Genomic DNA, 14,705 nt, shown 5'->3' with positions numbered 1-14,705 from the left:
ATTTCCAGAGATGACATGATTAATGTCAGAGATGGCACACGCACACCAAGTAACTCAGAGACGTGAGTGGGGCCATTTCTCCTGCTCCGATCCATGCCGGGAGCCAAGAAACGTTGTCACTGAAGAGAATTACGATCCTAGCTACTTTTTAAAAAGCACTGTTAACATTCTATTTAACTAAATAACCTAGTCTTTATAGTTGAGAAAAATACTGGGAGTATCCATGTAACTCACTGAGGGAATCTGTCACCATTCTCTGGTCTCTTCAAGTTTCAGACACCTTGTCCCAACTGCAGACAGCGACATCAAGTTAGCACCTGTCAGGAGAAACCTTGACAGACTCATGCACAAGTATTTTTCAAATCAAGTGTTTTATTTAAAAAAACTTCATAGTAAGCCAAAAAGCTAAAAGGAATGTGTGAAAGGGAACAGAAACCACAGAAACAGACACGGTACCAGCCAACAACCACACGGCCCATTCTGTGCAAGTACTTCAAGAGAACGTGAAGGCGAAGATGTATCATGAATGACATACTTAAGAAAAATTAAAACACTAGCTTTACATTATTATAGCTCACTCTTGAAGTTTCTGGACTAGAAAACGGAGAAGGTTCCCAAGACCTATTTTCTTTCTCAAAGGAATCATCTTCTTGGAATGCAAACTTCTGCTTAAGTGCATGGGATATTAAAGACACTGGATCCCAATGTGAATCTTGTCTTTTCCTCTTCTGAATGGGTCTACCTCCAGGTGACCTATTTAAAAAAAAAAAAAAAAGTTTTTTAATTAAAGCCTTGTGTAATGTAGCTCCTTAATGACAAATACACCAGAAATATAAGCATAATACATTACAACCTAATGATTCTTCAAGATTGAAAATTTTCGCCAAAGAACAAGGAATCTGGAAGGCACAATGAATTAGGAATCAGAAATCCAAGAAACTATGGTTTCTTCTGGTGGGTGGGACTCCACCACAATCTTGCTGGGACCTGAGATTATCAAATATCTCACTGTGCTAAAGATCTTTATTTTTAATTTTCTCATTTTCCAGTGGAAAATTTAAAAACATATTTAAGAACTTTCGAAGGGGACTAACTGAATTCATGAAGAGAAAGCTATTGGGCCAATCATTCATTCAGTCTTCTCTCAATGCCTACTACTACACCAGATTCCATTTTATGCTTTGAGAGTACAGCCATATCCTACTCCCATGGAATATTCTGGTGACAGGAAATCATCAACAAACAAGTGAGATCACTGCAGACAGCAATGCATGCTATAAATAAAATTAAGTAGGTAATGTGACAGTGACTGGGACAATAGCACCTTAGATGAGATGACCAGGAAAAGCTTCTTTAAGGAGATGGCGTCCTCCCTATAAATGACCCCAAGTCAGCGTTAGTGTAAACATGCAGTGGAGGCATATGTGAGAAAAAAGAAAAACAGTTACAGCTGGAGCGCAGAGAGTGACACGAGAAATAGGTCATGAGGTCAGAGACAGAAGCAAGGGCTGGACCCTGGGGGTACTGAGAGGCCACAGCAAGGTGTCTGGATTATATTCTAAGCATGATAGAAAACCATCAAAGGGTTTTAAGCAGGGAATGGCCAGACTGAACTTCAAGTTTTATTTTTTTTGTTTGTTTTTAAGGTTTTATTTTTTTGTTTGTTTTATTTTGAAGTAATCTCTACACTCAGCATGGGGATTGAACTTACAACCCCAAGATTAAGAGTCGCATGCTCCAACTAAGCCAGCCAAATGGCCCTGGACTTCAATTTTTAAAGGATCACCCTGATTACTCTATGGAGAAAAGGTAAGGAGGCAAGAACGCAGAGAGGCCAATTAGGAGGCTATTGCAGAAGTCCAAGTTAGAGATGGTGGCTTAGATTGGGGGTGGCAGTTAGATCATGAGGGTACACACATTTGAACTGTATGCTGATAGAAAGGAAATGGGAAGGAAAGGAAAAGGATGATGCTAGATGTCTGGACTGGACAGACACCTGGGTGATGAACAACTGGGTGATGGTGTTGCCATTTACTGAGATGCAAAAACTTGGGACAGAACGGGTTTTCAAGGTGGAGGAAGTGGACAGGTAGGAAGGAAGAGTTCTGTTTTGAACACATGAAACCTGAGACATCTGCGAGACAAGCAAATGATGTCAGGCAGGCATTTCATCAAGCAGGCATGGAATATAGAGGAGAAAATCAGGGATAGAAAAATAAATGTGAATGTCATTAGCATATCAATGGTATACACAGCCACAGGACTCCGTGAGATCACCAAAGGAAACAATGTGGATATAGAGAGAAGGGGACTGAGGTCTGAGCCTTGCACATGCCAACATAGACACCAGGCCAAGAAGCAAGATTAAGCAAAGGAATAAGGCATGGCCAGTGAAGTAAGAGGAAAACCAAGTGTGATTTCCCTGAAGCCAAAGGAAGACAGTGTTCCAAGGAGGAGGGAACCACAGACTGTATAAATACTGCCAAGCTTTCAAGTAAGAGGAACACTAAGAACTAACCATTGTATTTAGCAAGGGAGTCACTGGTGACCTTGATAAACAGCAGTTGTCAGTGGAGTGGTGGGGACAGAGACCATATTACAGAAGGTAAAAGGCGGCAGTGAGAAAAGCAAACAAACTATTGACAACAAGAATTTATACCATAAAGAGGAGCACAGAAATAAATAATTCCAAGGATATACGTGTTTTGAAGATGGGAAACAGTCAAGAATAAAGTAAAGAAGAAAACTTTGATGATAAAGAAGACAGAAGGGATAATTTTAAGTAAAATCCTTGAGAGGAGGAGAGAGAAGGGGAACCAGTAACCCAAGGGAGAGCCCGGACATGAACAATGATACTTTATTCACAGTAACAAGATAGAAGGCAGAGAACATGAATAATGACTTTGTAAATGTAAAGAAGGGGGAAGTCTCATCTGATTATGGAGTAATGTATAATGCAAGGTTAGCTGTAGAAAAATGAGATACTGGGGGTGGAGGGTAGAGTCTATTGGCCTCCTTGCTGTGTCTCCACTGATGGTAGTAGTCAGAGCACAGTCTGACACTGACTGGGCCCAGTAGGCCATCTTGCTGAAACAAGTGTGCCCATCTAGCCACAATATTTTTCTCTGTACCAGGTGCTTCACAAATGATCAAATCATAACCTCATTAATAATGAAATGATGTAGCTTTCCTAACACTATTATATAGAAAATGTATTTATTTTCTCACAAAAAACCTCAATGAGGGATTTCCAAATGAACATGGCAGATCTCTGTGAAATCCTACTAAAATGACAGTAAAGAAATGAAAAGGACACAATACCCACAAAGACAAAGAAATTATGAGAGAGTGCGTAAGAACCACAACAAAACACTGAAAGCTGGAAAGCTGATGAAAGCAAAGATAATGGGGGTTGAGCTGCCTTCCTGAAAACAAGGACTGAGGAGAAGTCTACACACTGAATGAAAGGTAAACTCAAGACTGAGTCCACAAGTGCCCAGCATAAGAAATTCAAAAAGGAACTCTTCAGGGCATGGCATCATGAAATTCCCAAACACCAGGACTAAAGAGAAGATCTTAAATGTTTCAAGAATAAAGAAACAGGCTGCATACAGGGTACCAGGAATGAGAATGACATCAGCTTCTCAGTAGGAACACTGGAAGCTAGAAATCGATGGAACGACATCTTCAAAATTCTGCAGAAAAATGATTTTCTGCCACTGTATACCCAGCCAAACTAGCAATGAACTGTGAAAATAAAATAGTAACATTTTCAGAATGCAGTCTTAAAATAGTCTCCCTTTTTACAGATCCTTTCTCAGGAAGGTATGGGAAGATAGGACACCCCAGTAATGGGTAAGGCAACACAAGTGAAAGGGTATAGAATGCCCATGATGATGGCCAAGGAAATTCTCAACATGGCAAAAACACAGCAGGCTTGCAGGAACCAGAGATTGGAGCAGGACAGAGGGCTCCTACCAGGGAATTTATTTTAAAAAGAAAAAGAGAAAGAAATTCAGAGAGACATTAACTGCAATAGAAAATAAAATTATTCAACAAACAAAACGTAACTATAACAAAGGAAATGGCTTACCTGTGACTGTTTACTGTTATAAAGATGTAAATTCTGAATACTGATTTAAGTAAAGCCTACGGATTTAATTACATTGGGAAGATGGAACAAGAGGAGTATTTGTGTTCGTGTTAGAGGACAGGATGGCTGGGAGAACATACTCTTGAGTTTTAACAAAGGGAAATACAGTTAAAGTATCAAGAAATAGCAAAGGAAGTATGTTGTTTAAAAAATACAGATAAGACACTAGAAGGAAGAGTAAAAAAACTGGAAAAGAATTCTTTCTGGGAGAGGTGTTTGGAGTAAAGAGGAATAAGAGAGAAGACTTGTCTGTAGTACTTTAATAAATACAATAAGTCACTAAAACATGAACAGAACTTGGTGCATTTCTCAAGTTATGGTAACATACCGTTCAATAGCACGAAGTTTAACCTTATTCATGTCCTTTAGTACATCCAACATGTTTGGAACATCTTTATTTTTCTGGTTTTTTGAATGACTGTAATTGGTCTTACTGTCAGCCGGGTGCTGTTTTTTCATTTCATTTGCGGAATTATCTGAGTCACACATATTATTAGATCCTGACTGTGTGAGAGGAGAACAGGTCGGCTGTGGAGAAAAATGCTGAGGGGGCAGTGGAGGAGGAAGAGGAGGAGGAGGAGGAGGAAAAAGCATTGAACTTGAAAATGGATCTGGCTGGGCACTCAGTTCAGTAGTCCCTGGTGATGGTCTTTGTCCCAAACCACGAGGCTCATCATTCAAGTCAAAGAAGCCTAAAAACAAAGTAGTCTTTTGAAAAATCATGCAAAATTCTAACATACCACATAACTAATTAGAACCAAAGCAGGAACAATTTCTGTAATGTTACTGAAATAATGATAGGGTGGCCAGGAAAGAGAAGGAATCCCATCTGCTTAGTAATTTTGATAAGAGTCAAATCAAAAAATAAATTTATTTTTAAACCAATTAGGATTGTCTGTGTAGGCCTATAAAGGGAGGAAGGGTGAGAATGCATTTTAAAAAGAAAAATATAAAGTTCTTTCTCAGTAATTAACATACAATCTGAATTTCATCATCTATTTTTAAAAAAGCTAAAATATAATTAACAATTTGTAGTTAGAAACACTCAGACTGGTACATTATGATGACACTGTAGAAACAAACCATTTTCTAGGCAAGAGCCTAGGATGGGTACAGAGTACTATACTTTCACAACAGACTTGCTCCCTAAAGACTGTGTTCTTAACATGACTGGTTTAAAAAATGTATGTGTGCATCTCACTTTAATTGCTATTATATAGTATTTATATATTATAAATATACAACACTATATGAACATTTCATGTTGTATATGAATTATACACGTGTGTATATATTACATACATGTTGTTTAAAGCAAGTCACATCTCTAAACATGGAGAAAAGGATCATCTGAAATACACTATTCAACGTGAATTTAGTGGAAGGATAGCAGCAATAACTTCAAGCTACAAATACATGCTCTTCTTTCAAATTAATATGTCCTTCCTCATAAATTTCAATGCTTTTCTGAAGAGGTAGAAAAGTCTCCTTCAATCTTCAGCAGTATAGCTGGAGCCGATACCAGCCCCCTCACTACAAACGTGCCTTAACTTACTTTAAATAAACTCCACGCCTAGTAATTGCACATCCCCAGCAGCCCGTGGACAGGAATTGCTAGCCCCGCCCCATCGGACTGAAACAAACCCCATGTGACTCACCCACATGCCTACTGGCTTTCAGTTCCTGCCTTCCCACGATGGCAGCGATCTGGGTGCGAAGAAAAGTCAGCTCCTCTTCAAGGGCAGTTATCTTTTTAAATGCAGCTTCACCTACAGTCCCGTCACTTTTCATTCGTTTACTCTGTCTGAGAACAGGTGAAAATGGATTTCAAACTGGTTGAAAAGAATGGGAAAATTCCATTTTCTCCTCTTCTTCATGTTTCCATATACTATTTCTGTGCATGGAAGGAAAAAGTACACAATGACATAATAGAGGGAGGGAGAGAGAGAGAGAAATGGAGGGAAACTTTCCTGGAGCAATAAATTCTTTGAGTCAAAGAGGAATAAAGACACAAAAAAAATAGGGAAGTTCTCTTTATCCCGTGATTGTCTCTAGACTGGCTGAGGACAAGGACAACTTCTTATGTAACTCTGTATTCTCAGTATCTGGAACACAACAGTTATAGGTAACCGAAAGTGGTAAGTGAATGAAGGAACAAATCTTGCTCTTGGACTGTAAAACAAAAATAATTACCCTATAACTGTTCTACCTATTAGATTTAAATACAGTACAGATTGATTTATTTAGAAATAATGTTGATTTACTTAGAAATTCTACATATTCTGAATATAAGGTACTGAAGGGCCTAATTTAATATTCAGCATTATGTTAGGGGTAAGTTTGTGGTATTCTGTTTTAAAATAGATAAATCAGTTTGATACATAATAAATTTAGCCAGAATATTTGAATAATTGACCCTTATTGTGCTGACAGCCTATATCTGAACATATCAACAAATGTTAACACAACAGTAACACATCCTAAATTTTTAAATATTTTTAACATCATTGCCTGGTACACAGTAAATACTAAATACCTTTTGGTTAAATATATAAAATAAATAAATATATATAGTATGTAGTGTAGGAAACAGCTTTCTCCTAAAAATGGACATACTGATTCTGACATTCTTTTAATATTATTCTTTCCTAATCCTGCATTAAGAGAAATGGGAAAAATGAAATAAATCCTTATTAGGAAGACACAGGGCAGTAAAGACAGACAAAAGGCTCAATTAGAATGATCAAACTTCAACACATGCCAAGAACTCAGATTACAGCCCACTACCCATTTTCCAAAGTATATCAAATTACCGAAATCTGAGATAACTGGCTTCTTCATCATTTGCCACACACAGAGTATCAGCAAAAGATGGAACTACAGATCCAGAGTTACCAGAGTCTACAGAGTTCAACAGTGGGATCAACTAAAGGAAAAAAAAGTGAGAAAAAAAAAGTCAGAGCTCTGCAGGGGTCTGGGGCGGGGGTGGAAGGGAGGACACATGCATGCCCATGGAAATTACATAAATTAAAAATACAAGAGTGAAAAGGAAAAAGAATATTCAATACCAAACATGCATCTGTTAGCAAGAAACAATACTGAGGAAAATGTTATTCTGAAGTCTACACATGTAGCAATATATCTCTACCCTGGTTAATATCATCTATCATGAAACACAAACTAGAAGAATAAAATAAGCTATTCGGGTGTTGCTTTGTACCTTTCCAAGTCTGAATGTAATTACTCAAAGAAGTAAAAACAAAAACATACAACAAATGACTTGTTTCTACGAATAAACTAAAGGGTTTTGGCTTACAAGAAACCTTTCTTCTTTTGTTCTACTCTGACTCTGGTACCGAGGTTATTTTAGACATAGTACTTAAACAATGCCTATTGACAGACTTACCTCAAAATTAGGCCTGGGACAAGGTTCTAGAGGAAGAATTTTCCCAATAATACGAACAATACTCCGAGCTGATCCATAGTCTTTATTTTCTCTAATCTGCAAAACCTATTTATACAGTGTTTGAAAAGTACTCTGTTAAAGCATGTTTTTATCTTTGAAGAAAAGCAGATGTAAATGCACTAACACTTGTTTAAAAAAAGATACATAATGGTATACTCAAAGTATTTTCTTCAAAGAATTAAACTTTATTCATATTTGTCTTAAAAAAAAAAAAAAAAGGATGGGAGTTAACCTATATAATATTCCAGGAAGAACGGTCTTTCTGATAATGGCAAAATACCTTTGGGAACTTTATTCAGAAAAACTGCCTCCCCTCTTCCCAGCTAAACGTATCTTCTGGCCCAATCAAAAATCGACAATTTTGAGTTTCTCGAGCATCAGCCAGTACAGACAGAGTAAACTCATGTAATTCCCTTTAAAGGTGAGATCCTTTTTAGAGGTATAAATAAATCCTCTTTAGCGGAACAAATGTAGGTAACTTTAAAAATTCTTTACTTACAATGCAATATATCAGCTAGAAGTCAGTTCTTAAAATGATGACAGAAATGAAATGTAATTCATTTACTATAATTCATCTACTGTAATTCAAATACCACCTATCTGTTGCTTTGGGTTTTCCAGACTGTATAAACTACTCCCACAGGAAGCGCCCCCAAAACAGGACATAACATTTAGCAGATTTCAACACAAAGAAAGCACTTTCTCTTTTTAAAAACCAATAAAACTTGGACTTTTCGTTTTTCCTCAGATCCTATAACAAGGACAAAGTTTATTACAAGCAACAGATAAAGGTAGCATCCTAACAGCATCTTCTTGGAAATATCCAATAAGCAGATGGATATAGAGTTTTGGAACTTGGGAAAAAACATCTGGGATTTAGACGGATTTGGGAATCATCAGCAGACAGAATACATGATAGGTAAAAATTGAAGCCATTTGACTAGTTGAAAAGAACTAGGGCTAGAGAGGAAGACCCGGAAGCCATTGGCACACTGGATTGCCATCCCTCCGCTTTGAAGTAGTAAGGGTTCTGAATGTATCCGATCATATCCAAACACTTGAGTCTAAGATTAAATACTGATGCCACCAATTCCGCCAGCTCAGTCTACATAAAGTCCTCCATGAATTCTGTATTCATTCTCCACTCAACCGTAAAGGTCCTCTGCCACTTGGCCCTGTTTATCTAACTGAATTACCTACTCACTTTTCATTAACAAGGACACAAGCTCTTTTGAGTTAAGCCATGTTCCTCATTGTCTCAAAGACAAGCCAATATTATCCTAACTGCCAAGCACTCACCCATGTGCCCAGAGGGCCCAGCTCTATCTCAAGCCCTGGAACCAGCTTTTTGTACATCTCTTCTAATGCCAGATTCATACTCCTCATTCACATTTGATTCTCTCTGCTCTCAGGAGCTTCCTAGGCTCTGAATTCCGAAACTAGTTCCAAGGAGTACCATACAATAGGACACCTAACTACATATAACTTCATTTCATTTGCAGTTTTCTCTTTGCTTCATTAGATTGTAAAGTCTTGGCAGGCAAAGACATGTTTGTGTTGGTTTTCAATCCTACAGGGTGGTAGTTCTTAACCATAGGTATACTAGAATCACCTTGGAAGGTGGGTTCCAAGAGAAATAAAACACAAACCACATTTGTAAAATAAATTTTCCAGTAGCTATATCTGAAAAGGTAGAAAGAGGTGAGATTAATTTTCTTAGTATATTTTATTTAACTCAATATGCATATATTATCATTTCAACATGTAATCAATATTTTTTAAATAATGGCATTATTTTATATTCTTCTTTTCATACCAAGTCTTCCAAATCCATTGCATATTTCACACCTATCAGAGATCTCAATTCAGATATTTCAAGTGCTTGAAGATGACATCTGGCCAGTGGCTACCATATTGACTAACACAGCCTGGAGTATACTGATCCTGGACCTAGTAACACTAGAATCCCTGCCAGCCTGAGCAATTATATTTAAAGTGTTCTATAGGCCACTCACACGCACTGTTTCCAAGAACCACAGGTCTGGAGGTTTTGCTACAGTGAGGGCTACTCACTGTACATAAATTGCCACCCAACTCTTGGTTAACTCAGATGGTACCTTCATGTCTCACTCTGCAAGTTCCATCCTGACAAATTCCTGTTCTTCTCTCTCATCCCTTCATTGCCATCCTCACCATTCTGATGCTTTCTTCTCCTTTTACTACTCCTGATCCAGCACCCTCATGTTGACTTTACTGGTGTGACTTTCCTACCAACCAGAGAATTTTAATTGTTTCAGTGATATGCTTACTACCAATCATGAACTACCCCAACAACTCTAAGCCGGAGAAAAGAAATCACAGAACAGCAATATTCAGAAAGACTACAAATCCAAGCTGACTTCAGCAGAGTATTCTGCACAGGTATTCTGCAACCCCTTCAGAACATGTCTTGTTCTCTACCGTGTTGCCCAAAGCAATCCCTAGTCTCTGCAATCTACAATGTCACCATTTCTGTCAGTAGCCTTGACTTTGCTCTTAACTGAGAAAACTGAGAACTCCAAGGTGACAAACCTCAATTTTCATTTCTCTACATTGAAAAACTCTCCACCATCTCTCAATTTTTTCCTACTCGACTGCCCGTCTTTTTTCCAAGGCTTATATATTTATATTCCTTTTTTTTTTTTTTAAAGAATTTTTGGTTTTTTTTTTAAAGATTTTATTTATTTATTTGACAGAGAGAAATCACAAGTAGATGGAGAGGCAGGCAGAGAGAGAGAGAGGGAAGCAGGCTCCCTGCTGAGCAGAGAGCCTGATGCGAGACTCGATTCCAGGACCCTGAGATCATGACCTGAGCCAAAGGCAGAGGCTTTAACCCACTGAGCCACCCACGCACCCCTATATTTATATTCCTTATCCAACTACCTTCTCAAGGGCACTGCTCAATCACTCACTATTTCATTTGAATCTTAAAATTTTTCCTGGCTGTGAGGTTCTTCCTCAATGCTTGCAAACATTAAGTTATCTCTAACATCAATTTGATGGTCGCTCTTGATCTCTTTTCACAAACTTTTCAAAAGAAGTTGCTGATGCCACCTTCCTTCTTCAGTCATTCTTCAAAATACAAGGCAGCTACCACTCTCCACCTACAGAAACCCTTAAAGGCATCAGTAATCTAATGATGAGCAAATCTTTTACTCAAGCTGCCATTATCTTTGATCCCACTATTTCTGAAATTCAAAATGCATCAATAACATCCAACAACATCTTCCATTCTGTCAAAGTCCATGAATTCAAATATCATAAGAATGCAGATAACCTTAAATCTGAATCTCTTTTTCCTACATTCTAGAACCAATTATCTATCTGCAGGATATTTTATTTATATAATCCAACAGCACATCTGGCTCACCTTATCTCCCTACTCAAACTAGTTCCTCATACTGAATTGCCTATTTATAATATTTATAATATAATAATTGCCTATTTGTAATTTATAACCAGTCTTCAACTTTTGTTTAAAATCTTTAAAGTATCCTGGACTATTACTCTCTTCTAATTCACAACAAATAGCAACACTTTGCCCATTCTGTAAACCCAACTATTCTTTCTTATATTCAATCTTGTACTATAGTCTGTATATGTTTCTTATTCCTCATATTTTATTTTAAACATCATGAATACCAGAACCATGTATTGCTACTCTGTTATCACCTGCAGAACCAAGCATATTATCTTAGATGTAGTAATGCTCCCTAAGTAGAGAAAATTGAATTTGCTTATAATTCTCAGATCTAAGTCATCCTCTGTCAAGATTTATGCTGAATTTGTTGAACTATAACTTGCCTTATATATCCAAATACCAAAATTAAATTACCTTAAATAAAACCACTAGCTAGTTAAAAATATATTTTATCTATGAAAGCAAAAATATATTTTGCTGCATTTGCACCTTTTGCTGGCATTTGACCTATCCAGTAAATAAGCTCCTAATATTCTTATCCTTTTTTAAGTAAACTCTACCTCCAATGTGGGGCTCAGACTCACAACCCGGAGACCAAGAGCCACATACTCTACCAACTGAGCCAGCCGGTACCCCTAATCTTATACCCCTTTTAACTCAAACTACCAAAGGTATATTATTGCAAACTCACCTTTGTTATACCTGAAAAGAAGCAACAATTTTGCCTTAAATGTTTACATATAGATCATTTTCAAAATAAGACCCAACAACAAATACAACAGTGTCATTCAAATCAATTAAAAGATATTTACCTGGTCTATGGGAACACCAAAATATTCCAGCATTTCTCTTAAGATATTCAATATGAGTGACATTGAGGAGACAAATAGATAAGCGAATTCAAGGAAACATTATCGTTTCTTGATACCTTCAGGAAAAATAATTTAGAAAATATTACTCTCGACAAAAAGAACCAAGAAACAAAAAAAGAATGCCACAAAACTGTATTAAGTAACCTGGAGGAATCCTTTCGTTTCACATTACACCATCAGCTAATTCTTTTGGCCTGCAGTATTTTGAAGGAGAAAGTTAAAGAGAAAGAGAGGAATGGAGAAGTGGGGATGAGCTCGTAAAGGAAACTTCAATCTATCAGTTAAATTTCCACTGAAAGTTCATAAGATGTTTAAGCCTTCATTAATAAATATCAACCAACAATGGATTGGACACCTGGCAGGAAAGGCTTTAGGAGAGCTGCGACAGCGAAGTCTGCGCTGTCCGGGAAGCTGAGCTGAGCTCAGGCGACCCTTGAAAGAAAGCAGGCAGAGGGCCGACTCCAAGCTTTCCTAAATGAACCGCGGCTCTGTCTCACAAACGAATCGGGGTACCATCCATGCTCCTCATTTTAAGCTAAGGAATATGAACCCCAGATATACGACTTATTCACCCAGAAACAGGCCGTCGCGTCACTCGCTTTGGCCGCAAGCCTCCGCAGAGGCTCTCCAACCCAGCTTGGTCGCCTTGCTCACCCTCCTCCCAAGTCGAACCTCCGAGCAACCACCGGAACATCAAGCTGCCGCGAATCCGCAGTCTGCGAAGCTCGTGGTGCACCCGTCCCGGTACAGGAGAGCTCGGACGACGACTCAAGTCGGCCCGCGCGGCACAGTTTGCAGGCCACAGACAGTAACGACCGCCCCCCACCGACCCGGGACTGGGCACTGGAATCCCCTCGCTCAGCCTTATCCCTCCTGCGTTCCCCACCCACCCTGCGACTCCCTCCCAGGACCGGCGCCACTTCCGCCTTCCTGGACGAAAATCAAACTCCGCGGGCCAAACTCGTGCCGGATCTCATTGGACAAGGCTAAAGACCGCTGCTTGGGATTGGCTGCGGAATGACGTCAGGTCAGTTACGGTTATTTGACCCGGCCGCCGGGATTTTTTCCAGCCGCTTCTTCTAGGGGGCGGACCTTCCGCGAGTCAACCAATAGAAGCCTATAGACAACTGGTGGGCGGGGGCGCGCAGAGATGGTGACGCACGTGCAAAACGTGTCTTCGGGTTCCTCCCGGTTAAACTACTGGTGTCTACAGCCGGGCGTTTTGGAGCCATTATGGGTTTTGGGCCAGGCCCACAAGCCAGAGTTAGTGCCAGTTCGTAGAGAAAGTGTTTTGTCCCTTTCACCGAGACCCTAAACGGGGCCGCTCTCCCAAGTACTTTTGCCGTGGAGTCGCTATTTATTGTTTGACCATTTCATTCAGCGAACATTACGTTTTTGGGACTCGCAGAAGCTAAACACAGTGCTCCAGGGGTATGTAGCTTTGCTGTACTTAGAACGTTCACTAAATAAACGCCGCTGGTTATCTAGGCTACCAGATACCGGCTGGACGTTAACCTGGCCTAGCCGATAATACTTAAGTGAGGACCAAGTCTTATCAGATGATACCCAGTTTTTTAAAAATTTCTGATCGGGGATTACTGACTTCCTTTTTTCCCTATTTCAGGTAAAGATGAACTGCTTACCGACTTCTATTTTAAAAAGCTGGGGGAGAGGGTATTTTTAAACGAATTTCTCTATGACCCACATTTATTCAATACTGAAAGTCTGTTAATGTTGCCGGGCACTATTCCAAGCATGGGGAACATAATAACGAGCAATACCGGTTACGTTTCTTGCCCTGCTGGAGATTACATTCTAGTGAAGATTTTTTTTTTTTTAAATAGCATCTCTCTCCACTCTTTTATTTATCACCCACATGTATTCTTGCTCCTCCTATCGCCAAACTAGAATGTAAACACAAGAACAGGTTCTTCGTTTTGACCCACACCGTTTCTGTAGTGCTTTAGAAGAGTGCCTAGTATATTGGGGGGGCGCGGGTCTGGTTGTCTGGCATATGCAACTCTTCATCTCATGAGGAATTATAAATTCGGGCTCCTCCTTGGGCGTAGAGCTAACTTAAAAAAATAAAAAATATTTAGCATGCCTAGTATATACAATGGGCAATCAATACTTGTTGAATAACTGGATATGGGATCAGAGGGAACTGACAACAGAAATGACTTATAATTAAGTAATTGGCAGACTATCCCAACAGTCCAAACTAGAAATCATGAAAGTAGGGGCAGAGGAAGGCTGTTGGACAACGTAAAAGTAGAAGGCAAACAGATCAGCAACCCTACACGGAATCAGCAAGTCACAATTTTCTCAAGTTCCTTGTCTTCCTTTTGTGGATCTTGTAACCTCTCTTTCCACAGCACCCAATAGGTCCAGATAACGTTACCAGCCGCAAAACTGCCTTCACCCTTCACTATTAAGAGAGCTTCACATTCAACTGATTCAGGTAGCAAGCTGGGCCCGGGTCAAATGCTACACTCTCCATGAATGCTTTGCTGACAACTTAATCCTAACATTTCAGAGATCTTTCCTTCATTTTATGTTTACTAAGCATTCATACATACTCCTTCTTGATACCCTTTAGTGAGATTTGACATTAATATTTCCCACTTGCTCACATCTACATGAAATTATTTCCTCGGCCATTTAGAATGATGCAAGACTCAGGAAAGCTTAACTTTACATTTTCTATTGCTTTTGAGTAGTGTTCAGAAATATGGTGGCTTGCTTTGTAGGATT

General features: G+C 39.0%; 1 protein-coding gene across 3 annotated transcripts; it reads right to left on the bottom strand.

Annotated features, from left to right (window-relative positions):
- Nucleotides 1-352: 352 nt before the first annotated feature.
- On the bottom strand, nt 353-13,920 carry MTFR2 (mitochondrial fission regulator 2). 3 transcript variants are annotated; one of them, XM_032339431.1, is made up of 7 exons: nt 12,524-13,920; nt 11,892-12,007; nt 7,560-7,664; nt 6,967-7,079; nt 5,812-5,957; nt 4,482-4,845; nt 353-753 (listed from the first exon to the last, which is right to left on the bottom strand). In XM_032339431.1, exons 2-7 carry the CDS (start codon nt 11,952-11,954, stop codon nt 546-548), a joined length of 999 nt encoding a protein of 332 aa, XP_032195322.1. In that variant the 5' UTR covers nt 11,955-12,007; nt 12,524-13,920; the 3' UTR covers nt 353-545. The 3 variants fall into 3 exon arrangements, with proteins under 3 accessions (XP_032195322.1, XP_032195323.1, XP_032195324.1); XM_032339432.1 differs by having other exon boundaries at nt 12,624-13,920; XM_032339433.1 differs by having other exon boundaries at nt 12,842-13,920.
- Between the last annotated feature and the right edge of the window lie 785 nt (nt 13,921-14,705).

This window comes from Mustela erminea, chromosome 4 (assembly GCF_009829155.1).
Source record: "Mustela erminea isolate mMusErm1 chromosome 4, mMusErm1.Pri, whole genome shotgun sequence".
Lineage (NCBI taxonomy): Eukaryota > Metazoa > Chordata > Mammalia > Carnivora > Mustelidae > Mustela > Mustela erminea.
This window is presented reverse-complemented; position numbering and strand designations above follow the sequence as displayed.